At 40.2% G+C, this 16027-nt stretch overlaps 1 protein-coding gene across 1 annotated transcript in view; it reads left to right on the plus strand.

Annotated features, from left to right (window-relative positions):
• Positions 1-13885, plus strand: part of LOC139165480 (solute carrier family 2, facilitated glucose transporter member 7-like) — a 38883-nt gene extending 24998 nt beyond the window's left edge. The window contains exons 8-13 of the mRNA XM_070748656.1: positions 1509-1619; positions 1926-2036; positions 4274-4346; positions 4461-4588; positions 9039-9203; positions 13706-13885. Of these exons, the coding sequence (XP_070604757.1) occupies positions 1509-1619; positions 1926-2036; positions 4274-4346; positions 4461-4588; positions 9039-9203; positions 13706-13885 (768 nt within the window). The remainder of the gene's footprint in view (positions 1-1508; positions 1620-1925; positions 2037-4273; positions 4347-4460; positions 4589-9038; positions 9204-13705) is intronic.
• Positions 13886-16027: the final 2142 nt, after the last annotated feature.

The following is a 16027-nucleotide window of genomic DNA, read 5'->3' on the forward strand; positions in this document are numbered from 1 at the left end:
TCAGGGCCGCCACAGAGAAGGCTCTTCTCCTGGGTCCCGCCAAACGACATTGTTTAGTCGACAGGGCCTGGAGAAGGCCAACTCTGTGGGACCTAACCGGTCGCTGGGATTCGTGCGGCAGAAGGCAGTCCCGGAGGTATTCTGGTCCGATGCCATGAAGGGCTTTATAGGTCATAACCAATACTTTGGATTGTGACCAGAAATTGATCGGCAACCAATGCAGACTGCAGAGTGTTGGTGTAACATGGGCATACCTTGGGAAGCCCATGATTGCTCTCGCAGCTGCATTCTGCACGATCTGAAGTTTCCGAACACTTTTCAAAGGTAGCCCCATTTAGAGAGCATTACAGTAGTCGAACCTCGAGGTGATGAGGGCATGAGTGACTGTGAGCAGTGAGTCCCGGTTCAGATAGGGCCGCAACTGGTGCACCAGGCAAACCTGGGCAAACACCCCCCTCACCACAGCTGAAAGATGTTTCTCTAATGTGAGCTGCGGATCGAGGAGGATGCCCAAGTTGCAGACCCTCTCTGAGGGGGTCAATAGTCCCCCCCCCAAGGTTATGGACGGACAGATAGAATTGTCCCTGGGAGGCAGGACCCACAGCCACTCCGTCTTATCCGGGTTGAGTTTGAGTCTGTTGACACCCATCCAGACCCCAACAGCCTCCAGGCACCAGCACATACATACATACATACATACATACATACATACATACATACATAGTTTGTAGTTTTCTTATTGAGATAGATAGATTGTTTTTCTTGCTTATGGTAGTTATTAGTGGTACATGTAGTCTGATAATTCTGATAATGTAGTCTGAAAATTTTGTTACAGTAGAATAAAGTAGTAGCATCAAACCTCAACTTTTTACTTTTATATAATAGTATATGATAACCATTTTAATAACAACAAGCCTATCTAATCAGCCAAACACAAAATCAATGTTTCATTTTTTCCCCACTTCAAGCAGAAAATCCTAAGAATTCAAACCAACCACAGAACCAACCAGTGTAATCTCTGAAGGAAAAATATGGGAGTTATTCACATAATAGCTTCGCACATCTGGAGAATTTTAGTATATGGAAGCCTGACTTCACACAAACAATATTCTCTAGGAAATAAAGATACTCAAAGGGCAGCTGATCCTCTCATTTCAATGTGTTTGATTCTCAAAACATTCCTATTAGAAGTAGACAAGTAGTAGCACTGAAGTTGTCTTTGAACTACAATTCCCAGCACCCCCTCCCATAGTCTATGTTTCCTTGGCAGGCTAGGAGTTATTAGAGGTCTCCAAACATAGCAACTTTAAGACTTGTGGACTTCAACTCCCAGAATTCTCCAGCCTGGAGAATTCTGGAAATTGAAGTCCACAAGTCTTAAAGTTGCCAAGTTAGAAGACCTCTGAGTTATAATATAGAAACATCATGTGTTCTATCAGTTTTCTACCAAAGCAGTAGCTTCTTCCAATCACCTAAAACTGTTTAATTGATATTTTGTTTGCTTTCAGTTATATTATCGTAATGTAGAAATTTTGAAGAGTATAGAAATATATATCTCATCCACGTGGGTCCTGAGAATAGGTATAAGCCTACTTCTCGGCTTCCTAGCTTTGCTACCGGTAAGTTTTTGGTTTTTTTTCTTCATTCCTCTTAACTTTGAATTCAAAAATGCATACTCTGTCCAGAATTCATTGGGAGTTGGGTGGCATAACCCTAACCCTAACCCTAATCTTAACCCTAACCCTAACCCTAACCCTAGCCCTAGCCCTAGCCCTAGCCCTAGCCCTAGCCCTAACCGCAAACGTAACCCTAACCCTAGCCCTAGCCCTAGCCCTAGCCCTAGCCCTAACCCTAACCCTAACCCTAAACCCTAGTTGTGTTAACCTATCATGTGTTCATGCTTCCTGATCTTTAATATTTTTCAGACGTATCTTGTTGACTACTTGGGCCGAAGGATTCTTTTTCTGACTGGCTTTGCAATTTGTACTGTTAGTCTCATTTTGATGGTTGTGATGCTTGACCTGTTGCGATATCAGGTAAAGTAGCAAAGATGGAGGGGCAAAAAAGCTAAGAAGGATACAAACTCTAAATGTCATAGTTGGTGCTCAAAATTTCAGGGCCCTTAACGAAAAGTTATAGATAGGAACAACAGTTTCTGAAAACGCCTGAACTTTTGAATAAGAGGTTATGGAGAAATAAATTGGAGAGAAAGGTTGCTTTAGAATCCAACATTGCTTAGAGACTTTGGCCTGCCACAGTAGAACTGGGAGGAGTAGTTGCCTGAGAAGGAAAATTACTATCCACAACAAATTCCTTTCTTAGAGTCCAAGGTCTTCCTTTGTTCTTCGCCAGCGGATGTAAGGAGGAGGTGAGTGAAATCCCTGCACTTGTGATGAACTTGTGAGTGTGGTGATGAAAGGGATGAATTTTAACCTGGGTGGGGTACCAGGAGTAAGTTAGTAGCAGGATAATGTCAGCACCCCAAAGAGCATCTGAGAAATAAATCAGATTCCAGTCGAAATCTCTCATCCAAAGTTCAATTTATTAACCGAGCCATGTTGGTCACACTATTGCCATCCCGATACTAACTTCCTTTGGCCTGGCATTGTATTTGTTTTGAATCTCTTTGTTTCAGTCTCTTCAATAAGAGAATAATTATGAAAGGCATTGAAATAGAAAAATGCCCCCACAACATGAATAAACTTGACAATACCTCCTGCTTACCAGACATCTGGAAAGTAGTCCTAATCAACAAAATGAGTCCCAGCCATGAAAACTGATGCCGGACCCGGAACAACACAGGATGCCACTATCAACCACCCTCACTAGACCCAAACTCATACCAACCCCACAGACAAAATACAACCACCACTCAGAAGCCAAATCATGGCAGCACTTCCAACTGCTGCACCCCCCTCCGACATCCACACAAAGCCAACTGGCACATGCCATAAACACATAGCCAGACCACAAACTCAGAGCCAAACCAAAACCTGGGGTGTTACACCTCAGACATACATTACAAAACAGCTGACTAGTCTGCAGGCATCAACTGCAACAGCTACTCAGGATGTCATCCCTAATCTGCAAACATCAACTACCGGTAATCTGCATGCATCAATGGCATCAATTACTCAAGGTGTTACCCCACCAACTAATCAAGATGTTATAACAGAGCCAACCAACATGCTTACAAAAATTAAGCCAGCACTCCACGTCGCCAAGATACTATCGATGTTATATTCATTATTTATTTATTCATTCATTCATTCATTCATTCATTCATTCATTCATTCATTTATTTATTTATTTATTTATTTATTTATTTATTTATTTTGTCCAATGCATAATAATACACAATGAAGGTTATAGAGGTTATACTCAAGTAAAATATATTAGAGAAAGAATAGAAGTGAAAATTTAGGAATAGAATATATCAATTAGAGAATAGAAGGATATTATGAGAGTAGTATAAGAAGAATAGAAAGGAAGAATAGTAGATACGATATAGGAGATATAGGAGAGACAATAGGACAGGGGATGGGAGGCACACTAGTGCACTTATGCACACCCCTTACTGACCTCTTAGGAATCTCGAGAGGTCAACTGTGGATAGTCTGAGGGTAAAATGTTGTGGGTTAGGGGAAGATACTATGGAGTCCGGTAATGAGTTCCATGGTTCGGCAACTTGATTACTAAAGTTGTATTTTTTACAGTCCAATTTGGAGTGGTTAATATTAAGCTTGTATCTGTTGTGTGCTCTTGTGTTGTTGTGGTTGTGTTGTTGTGGTTGACAGGGAGGACGTTGCAGCATATGAACTTGTGGGCAATACTTAGATCATGTTTAAGGTGTCATAGTTGTAAGCTACAAGGATATTGAGTATAGTTTCGTAGGATATTCTGTTTCGGGTGGAGGAGTGAAGGGCTATTACCCTAAATATTGTGTTATGACGATTCTTGTAGAGGGGCGGCATACAAATCCAATAAATTATTATTATTATTATTATTATTATTATTATTATTATTATTATTATTGTTGTTGTTGTTGTTGTTGTTGTTATTATTATTATTATTATTATTATTATTATTATTCTTTATGTTCCAAACTATTAGCAAAATAAACCTCTGAATCTCAAAGTAAGAATTGTTTTGTGTTGCTGCCTTTTGTTTCTTCCACTGGATTTTTCCATGACAGCCTTTAGGATGTTCATTTCCAACAAACTTTGCAACTTCATAGATGCTTTGCTCAATTCTGACCTATTTTCTCCCACAGAAGCACAGTCTGTTGTCTTATTTGTGCGTCATTCTACTTGTCATATCCATGGCTACATTTTGCATAGGACCAAGTAAGTGAAAGAAATGCATGTTATGGGAAGAGATGGGAATGTTTTTTGGGGGGGAAGGATCCCAATTAATGAGAAAGGACATTTTGTGACTTACATCTTTTTCTCTCTACCAAGATATAATTTCAGTAATAATTACACTGGAGTTATTCCTACAGTCATCACGAGCATCGGGTATTGCAATGGGAGGATTTATATACTGCCTAGCCAATATTATCTTAACATTGATGAAAAATAGACTGAAGGTAAGTGACTTTGAAGCTTAGTGGAAATGGCATGATTTCTTAAACGGAGTTTATTATGAAAGGTTCAAGAAACACAAAGATCTTGGCACACTTGAACATTGGGCGCTATCTCACAAAATGAAATTCAATGGTGAAAAAAAGCAAGATTCTACATTTAGGTGAGAAAAACAAAATGCACACATATAGTATACAGTAATACCTCATCTTACGAACCTAATTGGTTCCCGGGGGAGGTTCGTAAGACGAAAAGGTCATAAGACGAAACATTGTTTCCCATAGGAAACAATGTAAAATCAATTAATCCGTGCAACAAAACCCCCCCCCGGGCAAAAAAACGCCGCCGCCCGGCTGTCACCTTTTGAAACAGCCGGGGGGCTTCTCAGCGTCCTCCTGAATCCGAACGCCAAACCCGAACTTCCGGGTTCAGGGTTCGGGAGGCCGCCGAGAAGCCCCCCAGCTGTTTAAAAAGGTGACAGCCAGGTGGCAGGGCTTCTCGGCGGCCTCCCGAACACCGTAGGTTCGGCAAAAGTTCGGGTTTGGGAGGCCACTGAGAAGCCCCGCCACCCGGCTGTCATCTTTTGAAACATCCGGGGGGCTTCTCGGCAGCCTCCCGAACGCTGAACCCAGAAGTTCAGGTTTGGCGTTCAGGTTCAGGAGGACGCTGAGAAGCCCCCCGGCTATTTCAAAAAGCGACAGCCGGGCAGCGGAGCTTCTCGGCGGCGGCGGCAGCAGGTTCGTAAGAAGGAAAAGGTTTGTAAGAAGAGGCAAAAAAATTCTGAACCCCAGGTTCGTATCTCGGGTTGTTCGTAAGACGAGGGGTTCGTATCATGAGGTACCACTGTATGTGGTTCCTCACTCAATAGTAGTAACTAAGAGAGGGATCTCAGAGTCCTAGTGGACACCCATTCAAATATGAGCCAGGAGTGATCTGAATCTGCCAAAAAACTCAACATATTTCCAGTCCACATTAACAGAGGGATAAATGCCTGCATTAACTATTTAATGCCACTTTATAATGGTTTGGTAGGGCCACACTTGAAATACTGCATCAAGCTTTGGTCACCACGATGTAAAAAAGAAGTGGAGATTTTGGAAAGAGTGCAGAGAAGAGCAACATAGATGATTATGGAATTGGAGGCTAAAACATAAAGAATGGTTGCTGGAACTGGGTATGTCTAGTTTAATGAACAGAAGGATGACATGATAGCAATGTTCCAATATCTCAGAGGTTGCCACAAAGAAGAGGAAGTCAAGCTGTTCTCCAAAGCACCTGAGGATAGAAAAAGAAACAATGGGTAGAAACTAATTAAAAAGAGAAACAACTTAGAACTAAGGAGCAATTTCGTGACAATTAGAACAATTAATCAGTGGAACAACTTCCTCCAGAAGTTGTAAATGCTCCAAATCTGGAAGTTTTTAAGAAGAGATTGGACAACCATTTGCCCTCATCACCTCGAGGTTCGACTACTGTAATGCTCTCTACATGGGGCTACCTTTGAAAAGTGTTCGGAAACTTCAGATCGTGCAGAATGCAGCTGCGAGAGCAGTCATGGGCTTACCTAGGTATGCCCATGTTTCACCATCACTCCGCAGTCTGCATTGGCTGCCGATCAGTTTCCGGTCACAATTCAAAGTGTTGGTTATGACCTTTAAAGCCCTTCATGGCATCGGACCAGAATATCTCCGAGACCGCCTCCTGCCGCACGAATCCCAGCGACCGATTAGGTCCCACAGAGTGGGCCTTCTCCGGGTCCCGTCAACTAAACAATGTCGGTTGGCGGGCCCCAGGGGAAGAGCCTTCTCTGTGGCGGCACTGGCCCTCTGGAACCAACTCCCCCCGGAGATTAGAACTGCCCCTACTCTTCCTGCCTTCCGTAAACTCCTTAAAACCCACCTTTGCCGTCAGGCATGGGGGAACTGAAACATCTTCCCCTGGGCATGTTTAATTTATATATGGCATGCTTGTGTGTACGTCTGTTAGTATATGGGGTCTTTTTAAAATCTTTAATATTTTAAATTGTTAGATTATTTATGATTTGTTTCTACGTGTTGTGAGCCGCCCCGAGTCTTCGGAGAGGGGCGGCATACAAATCTAAGTAATAAATAAAAATAAATAAATAAATTTGTCTGAATGGTATAGAATTTCCTGCCTAAGTAGGGAGATGGATTAGATGACCTTCAATGTCCCTTCCAACTCTGTTATTTTACTCTGTCCCCATCCTCCTTGCCTTCTGCAAAAGCTTGAAGACCCTTTGTGCCGACAGGCCTGGGGCCACTAGATATTAGCTCCTGGCCAATGATTGGAATGCATGCTTGTTTGTATGAATGGCAGTGATTGATTTTTAATGAATTTAAGAACATCAGAAGAGCCATGCTGAATCAGGTCAAAGCCCAGAGAGTCCAGCATTCTGTGTCACACAGTGGCCCACCAATTGTACATGGGGATCTTGAGCAGAAAGAGAAGGCAAGACCCTCCCTTTCCCTTGACACCCAACAAATGGTACTCAAGGGAATCCTGCCTGCCTCAACCAACATAGAGGTGGCACTTGGACATCCATTTCAATAACCACCGATACACTTGGCATCCATGAATCTGCCTAATCCTGCCTTGAAGCTCTCCAGGCTGACAGCTGTCACGACCTCTTCTGGAAGTGAGTTCCATAAACCAACGACCCTCTGGCTGAAGAAATGTTTCCATTTATTTGTCCTCACTTTCTTATCTGTGAGTTTTAGGGAGTGCCCCCTCGTCCTAGTATTGTGTGATAGAGAAAATATTTTTTCTCTATCCACCTTTTCTATCCCATGCATGATTTTATACACTTCAATCAAGTCACCCCTTAAACGCCGTCTTTCAAGGCTGAAGAGACCAAGGCGTTGCAACCTGGTTTCATAAGGGAGGGGCTCCATTCCCTTGAGCATTCTTGATGCCCTTTTTTACACCTTTTCCAGTTCCAATTTGAGTTTTAGACAAGTTCATTTAAATTTAATATTGGATTTAGGAGATTGTTATTATTTCTTTATTTGTTGAAAGCCACATATAAAGCCAATAAGTAAGTAAGTAAGTGAGTATGTAAGTAAATATTTTGGGGGTCCAACTTGAGCCAGAGTTGTGCAAGAACCCCCACATTAACATCATATGTCATTGCTATGTCATTTACTGACCCCTTGCATTCTGGAGATAAACTGTTTCAACTCCTGCCCTCAAAACGTTGCTACAGAGCACTACACACCATTATTGTTCTCTTCCACTGGCTTCCCACTACACAACACCCCTAACCCCCAACATTTCTCCCTTAGACTCTCCACGATTGACCTCTCCAGGTTCCTAAGAGGCCAGTAAGGGGCGTACAAAAATGCACTGGTGTGCCTTTCGACCCCTGTCCAATTGTCTTTCCTTTCTCTCACTTATCATATATATTTTCTTTTTTTCATATATCCTCTCCTCTAAGTTCACTTTACCCTTATATATGTTACTACATGTCTATTTTTCTTCCTATGTATTTGTGTATTGGACAAATGAATAAATAAATAAAATAAATAAAATACTAATACCAACTTCCCTCGCATACATTCCCCATGAGAGCTATGTGCCTTGCAATCTTACTTTCTGTTGTGATTCAGTCTGAGGTTCCTCAGGGAATGGCTGGAACTCTGCTGGCTCCATGCTCAGAGGGGGAGGATGAGAAACAGAAGGAGGACCAGGCAGACGGGGAAGAGGAATGTCAGGATGAGGAGGAGGGAGAACAGCCTGAGACCCCCGGGGGGGAGCTCTCCCCAGCTAGTAGCCTGGAGTCATTAGATGAGAACGCACAAGCCATCATAGATATGAGGCAGAGAAGGGCAGCACAAAGAAGGGGACAATTAGCCAGGTATTTCCATCCCTAATAGGCAACAGCTGGGTTTGGGTGTGGTTCTCCTCAGAAAGGTTGAAAAGGCAGGCCCGCCCTTCCTGTATTGTGGAGAGTTATCCTTTGGGAGTCCTGTGACCTTGCTTCGATCCTTGGCGTCTCTGATTCTGGCTTGTGGCCTCGAAGGCTGAAAACTTGGGGGAGGCATGGGTTTTATTATCTACAGTGGTGTGTGTGCCAGCAAGAAGCCTGTTGTATTGTCTGGCCGTCATGACTCTTCTGTGAAGCTTCATAGCATTCCAGTTTGTAAGAACAGTTCTTGTTATCTGTGTTTGTTTTCAAAGATATAAAATGACTTTGCTTTTTACCAGCGTGTCTGGCTACTCTTTTTAGTTGGTGTTGACGTCTGGGGGAGCCCAGACAGAACACTTTCTGGGCAACCCTTGTAGCAAAGACACTGCTCCTCATTGTGGATTCTGTCAATGTTTAAAGGGAAGATGGAGATATTATATGGAATAAAATGTATTTTGATATAAAGCATCCCACAACTGTTTCTCTCTTTCCCTCCCTCCCCACAAAAAAAAATATTTTTACCTCTGCAGAAGGAACTGGGATTCTACACCTTACTCATCTTCAGTCCATTCTGTGCAGTCGTCTTTATTTACGTCTACATGTATATCCCAGAAACCAAAAACCAGACTTTAAAGGATATCAAAACAATGATGGCAAAACAGAGAAACAGAAAGATCCATGACAAGACAGATATGGCAAGAAAGGAGTCTAATGTTACCTCCTGAACTAATTTTGTTTCCTTTGTATTTATTTATGTACGTTCTCTGAAATCAGAATTAAAAAATGGAATCTTGTTTTTCTTCAACTGATTGGTTTGATTGATTTATAGAGTATTCCTTCTGTTTCAGAACCAGCAACCTGGCTGACATTTAGGCTAATATTTAGTAAAGTTTACCCTCCAATTTCCCCAGAACTGACTTCCATTGCAAATGTGGCTTGTATTTTTCCTCCATGTCCTTCTGATGGAACTGTTATGTTTTTACATTTTGGAGAGAGAGTCTTTGGATGTTCAAGATTTCTAGTCTTTAACACTAGACCCAATTCAACAACATAGAAACATAGAAACATAGAAACATAGAAGACTGACGGCAGAAAAAGACCTCATGGTCCATCTAGTCTGCCCTTATACTATTTTCTGTATTTTATCTTACAATGGATATATGTTTATCCCAGGCATGTTTAAATTCAGTTACTGTGGATTTATCCACCACGTCTGCTGGAAGTTTGTTCCAAGGATCTACTACTCTTTCAGTAAAATAATATTTTCTCATGTTGCTTTTGATCTTTCCCCCAACTAACCTCAGATTGTGCCTTGTTCTTGTGTTCACTTTCCTATTAAAAACACTTCCCTCCTGGACCTTATTTAACCCTTTAACATATTTAAATGTTTCGATCATGTCCCCCCTTTTCCTTCTGTCCTCCAGACTATACAGATTGAGCTCATTAAGTCTTTCCTGATACATTTTATCCTTAAGACCTTCCACCATTCTTGTAGCCCGTCTTTGGACCCGTTCAATTTTATCCATATCTTTTTTTAGGTGAGGTCTCCAGAACTGAACACAGTATTCCAAATGTGGTCTCACCAGCACTCTATATAGAGGGATCATAATCTCCCTCTTCCTGCTTGTTATACCTCTAGCTATGCAGCCAAGCATCCTACTTGATTTCCCTACCGCCTGACTGCACTGTTCACCCATACGACTCAGTGGTGAGAAAAGTTAGGCTTTACACTTAAAGAGGAAAAAAACCCAATGCTCTGGTATAGAATAGGTTGCACCTGGTTCAACAGCAGTAAGTGAGGAGAATGTAGATGTCCTAATGGGCAACCACTCAAATATGACCCAGCACTGCCCATAAAGTGAATGTAGTCCTAGGCTGCATCAAGAAAGGGATAGTATGAATATTAGGAGAAGCATCAGTACCAATTTATATTGTTTTTAAAACTACAGTAATACCTCGTCTTACGAACTTAATTGGTTCCCGGAGGAGGTTCGTAAGGCGAAAAGTTCGTAAGACGAAACAATGTTTCCCATAGGAAACAATGTAAAATGAATTAATGTGTGCAAGAAAAAAACCCGCAAAAAACCGACGACGCCCGGCTGTTACCTTTTGAAACAGCCGGGCACTTCTCAGCGTTCTCCCAATGCCAAACCCGGAAGTTCGGCAAAGGTTCGGGTTTGGGTGGCCGCTGAGAAGCCCCGCCGCCCGGCTGTCACCTTTTGAAACAGCCGGGGGGGGGGGGGCTTCTCGGTGTCCTCCCGAACCCGAACGCCAAACCCGAACTTTTGCCAAACTTCCAGGTTCAACGTTCGGGAGAACGCTGAGAAGCCCCCAGCTGTTTCAAAAGGCAAATGTTGGCAACATGGAGACGAGTGAATATGAGGAGCTCACATCTTTCTTCAAAGATTACTGTGTAGATTTAAGGAGATATTTTATGGAGTTTGAAGCTGGAATTGGGAATTAAATAAAGTACTGGATAAGAATGAGGGTTCTAAATAAGGATAAGAACAAGGAGAACAACAAGGACCCTGAAAACATGATGGCAAAAAATATGAAACAAAGCACTGGAGAGGAGAAGAGATTGGAAGAGGAAGAGCAGATGGAAGAAGACACAGAGAATTATAGAGACAAAAGGAAAAAAATGTAAATGGACAGACCAATTGTTACATTGTATATTATGATAATTACACTGGGGTGAACAGTGATAAGAAAAGAATAGGGCAAGGATAGAGGTATTGATACGGCAAATTAACCCTCATGTTCTGTTCGGGTCTATTTGATCCAAAACAAAATTTGAGACCATGTAAAAAATTTTCCCTGCATATCCAAAACTTGAAATTACATGACTTTGTGTCATTTGAGAGGTTCTTTCTATGAGTGGTTGTTGTTGTTGTTGTTTATTTTGGTCATTGATTTATGGAATTCACTTCCAGAAGAGTTCATGACAGCTGTCAGCTTTGGTAGTTTCAAGGCAGGATTAGACAGATTCATGGATGCCAAGTGTATCGGTGGTCATTGAAATGGATGTCCATGTGCCGCCTCTATGTTGGTTGAGGCAGGCAGGATTCCCTTGAGTACCATTTGTTGGGGGTTGAGGGAAAGGGAGGGTTTTGCCTTCTCTTTCTGCTCAAGATCTCCATAGACCAGTGTTTCCCAACCTTGGCAAGTTGAAGATATCTGGACTTCAACTCCCAGAATTCCCCAGCCAGCATATCTTCAAGTTGCCAAGGTTGGGAAACAGTGCCATAGACAGTTGGTGGGCCACTGTGTGACACAGAATGCTGGACTCGATGGGCTTTGTCCCGATTCAGCATGGCTCTTCTTATATACTTATGTCATCACAACAGCAAACTGGCTTTCTCATGCACTGTTTTTTTAATCTGTGAAATATTGGGATATATGGAAACCAAGAGCACTTCCAGATATTTAGTGTTTCAAAATCAAATGTAACAAAAACCATCAGAGAAGATATATCCGCCTTTAACACCCTGCTTTTGAGATGATGGAATTAAAATTTGATGCCAAAGAGATCTAACAGAGTCAACCAGTGCGTTTATGCACAACTAGGTGGACTAATTTTCTTCTTCTTCTTCTTCTTCTTCTTCTTCTTCTTCTTCTTCTTCTTCTTCTTCTTCCTCTTCTTCTTCTTCTTCTTCTTCTTCCTCCTCCTCCTCCTCCTCCTCCTCATTACTATTACTATTACTATTACTATTACTATTACTATTACTATTACTATTACTATTACTATTACTATTACTATTACTATTACTATTACTATTACTATTACTATTACTATTACTATTACGCCTACGCCTACGCCTACGCCTACGCCTACGCCTACGCCTACTCCTCATCATGTATCAGTATCAGTATTAGTATTAGTATTATTACTATTACTATTATTATTTATTATTATTATTTAGATTTGTATGCCGCCCTTCTCCGAGAACTCAGGGTGGCTAGAAGTAGAACCTCCTCCTCCTCCTCCTCCTCCTCCTCTTCCTCCTCCTCTTCATTATTACTATTATTGTTGTTATTATTATTATTATTATTATTATTATTATTATTAGTAGTAGTAGTAGTAGTAGTAGTAGTAGTATTTAGATTTGTATTCCACCCTTCTCCAAGAACTCGGGGCAGCTAGAAGAATAAACTCCTCCTCCTCCTCCTTCCTAATTCCTAATTTCCTTCCCCAGCAGATTGTTTTGAAACTATCATTCTAAACTATTTTCTTGACATAGATTGTCAATCCTTTCCACTTCCAATGGTCAACAGATTCTCCTGGAATAGTCTGGTGTCCTTCACCTGATTGGTTCCTGATGGGCTGTTGGAGTTTGAATTTGAAATGTTTTTTTCAAAGATCATTCAGCTTGGATTAATTCTAGAATCCTTCCTCACCCATAGCTAAGAGAAAGTCCATGGGTTTTTTGTTGTTGCTGTTTCTTTGTTTTGCTTATTGATGTCATGAGAAATTGAGTCTGGTGGAGTGGTTCTATTCGGTTCCCCTTCCATGGCAGTTTATAGATAGTTTGGATGAATCAGTTCCTGGATTCCTTTAGCTTCTGTTCTTCAAGAAATTCCAGGGATAATGAACAGTAACCAAGGATCATTAAAATCCTTCTAGTGTTTCAGTTATCAAAATATATCACAGTATTCTTTCCTAAACACATATGCATGTGAATAAGTGTGAGTGCATAGGTAGGTGTGGGTTCAAAGTTAGATTTATATGAAATTTGTTGAATAATCCTCCCAACTCTGTTGGACACGATGGATTTGCTTGGTTCTGCAGAGTCAATATATTTCTGAATTTCTGATTGAAAGGTTTGCTGCTTCCTGATCTATTTCACCCCTTTTGACTTCATCTTGAAATGTAGATAGATAGATAGATAGATAGATAGATAGATAGATAGATAGATAGATAGATAGATAGATGATATATAATATAGATAGATAGATAGATAGATAGATAGATAGATAGATAGATAATAGATAGATGATAGATGATAGATAGATAGATGATAGATAGATAGATAGATAGATGATAGAAGATAGATAGATAGATAGATAGATAGATAGATAGATAGATAGATGATAGACAGACAGACAGACAGACAGACAGACAGACAGACAGACAGACATAGATAATAAAATAGATACTAGATAACCAACTGTCAGACATGTTCTCATTGATCCACAGGTGATCCTGAGGTACTCCCCAATAATGGACAGAAATATGGGTGAATCCAGAAAAAGTGTACAGATTATGACTAAAGAAGGCCCAGAGGAAATGCTGAAGACATACCCAAAAGAAGTGAGTCTGGAGAAACTTAACTATATGATGACAATCAAATCTGATAGCATTGTTTATGGGGCTTAAAAGCAAACTGATAGATAAAACTAAAGTTTCAAGGCTTTGTGTGAAATGCTCATAAAACTTATTTTTATTTATTTGTTTACTTATTTATTTACTTATTTTACTCTATCTTTATTTATGTATTTATTATTTATTTTGTCAAGTATGTATATTGAAATAAACAAAGTGTAAACTTTAATGTAAGTATATAAAAGTACAAGCATGGTTTTGAGTACATTTCACAATGAAAGTGATACTGCAGCGGCATACAAGTCATCGTCCTTGACTTGTATGCCGCTGCAGTTTAGTGACCATTAGAACATTATTGAAGAAACATTTAAATGTGTCAAAGGGTTAAATAAGGTTCAGGAGAGAAGTGTTTTTAATAGGAAAGTGAGCACAAGAACAAGGGGGCATAATTTGAGGTTAGTTGGGGGAAAGATCAGAAGCAACATGAGAAAATATTATTTTACTGAAAGAGTAGTAGATCCTTGGAACAAACTTCCAGCAGACATGGTTGGTCAATCCACAGTAACTGAATTTAAACATGCCTGGGATAAACATAGATCCATCCTAAGATAAAATACAAAAAAATAGTATAAGGGCAGACTAGATGGACCGGGAGGTCTTTTTCTGCCATCAGTCTTCTATGTTTCTATGAACATTTTACAAAATACATGGAGACTTCAGGACAGGGATGATAGGCATGGTATCGAGCTTATGTACTTTGGTAGAGTTACTAAAGATAATATATGGGTATCGAGATTCTCAGTCATCCAGGTCATGGTTGTCTCAAAAGTGCTTTTTCAAGAAACAACTTGACTTTTGATTTTTTTTTTAAATGACATTTTGCTTCTCATCTGAGAAGCAATAAGCCCTACATGGCTCAGGGCCAGACTATTTACAGGACCTTCTCTTGCAGCATACCTCCCAGAGGTCAATAAGAGCATGCAGAGTTGGCCTCCTCCAGGTGCAGTCGACTAAACAATGCAGGTTGGCAGAGCCGCAAGGGAGGGCCTTCTCTGTAGCTGCCCCGGCTCTATGGAATCAACTCTCTCCCCGAGGCCCATACTGCTCCCACCCTACTGGCCTTCCATAAGGCCACGAAGACTTGGCTTTGCCAGCAGGCCTGGGGAAGGGGGGGCATCAATTAATAACCGTCATGGCCAAATTGTATGAATGGTATGCATTGTATGCTGACTAGATAGTTTAACTATGGGTTTTAATTAGGGTTTTATAGCTTTAGATTGTACATTGGACTTCTTTTTATTGTTTTGGTATTTTATATTGTTGTAAGCGGCCCCGAGTATCTATAAATAAATAAATAAACAAATAAATGAATGAATGCATGAATGAATGAATTAGTAAATAAGTAAGTAAGTGAGTAAGTAAGTAAGTAAATAAGTAAATAAGTAAGTGAATAAGTGAATAAGTGAATAAGTGAATAAGTGAATAAGTGAATAAGTAAATAAGTAAATAAGTAAGTAAATAAATAAGTAAATAAATAAGTAAATAAATAAGTAAATAAATAAGTAAATAAATAAGTAAATAAATAAGTAAATAAATAAATAAATAAATAAGTAAATAAATAAATAAGTAAGTAACTAAGTAAGTAAGCAAATAAGTAAGTAATAAATAAGCAAGCTTCTGTTTTTCTTTGAAGACATTTCTACTCATCTGAGAAGTAAAACATCTTCAAAGAAAACCAAGAAAAGTCCAGTTGCCTTTTGAAAAAGCACCTTTGGAATAAAGATATATATATAATTACTAGGATGGTTGACAGGATCCATGTCATAGAAATCAGCAAATGCAAAAACATCATCAACAACAACAGCACACACAAAAAAAGCAAATGTTTTAAACCGAGTTCTTTTAGAAACTGGGGAGTTGGTAAAAAAAGGTCGTCTTCTTTTTTGGCATTGATTTTTCAGGAGAAAAGATATCAAGCTGTTGTCTATTGTGGGGAAATACTATGAATAGAGCATCGTGGTGAAGAAGAAAATTAGAATGGAATGGAATATAATAGAATGAAAAGGAATGGAATGGAATGGAATGGAATGGAGTGGAGTGGAGTGGAGTGGAGTGGAATAGAATAGAATAGAATAGAATAGAATAGAATTCTTTATTGGCCAACTGTATTTGCAAACACAAGGAATTTGTCTTTGG

The sequence above is a fragment of the Erythrolamprus reginae genome, chromosome 3 (genome assembly GCF_031021105.1).
Source record: "Erythrolamprus reginae isolate rEryReg1 chromosome 3, rEryReg1.hap1, whole genome shotgun sequence".
In the NCBI taxonomy this organism is placed as follows: Eukaryota; Metazoa; Chordata; class Lepidosauria; order Squamata; family Dipsadidae; genus Erythrolamprus; species Erythrolamprus reginae.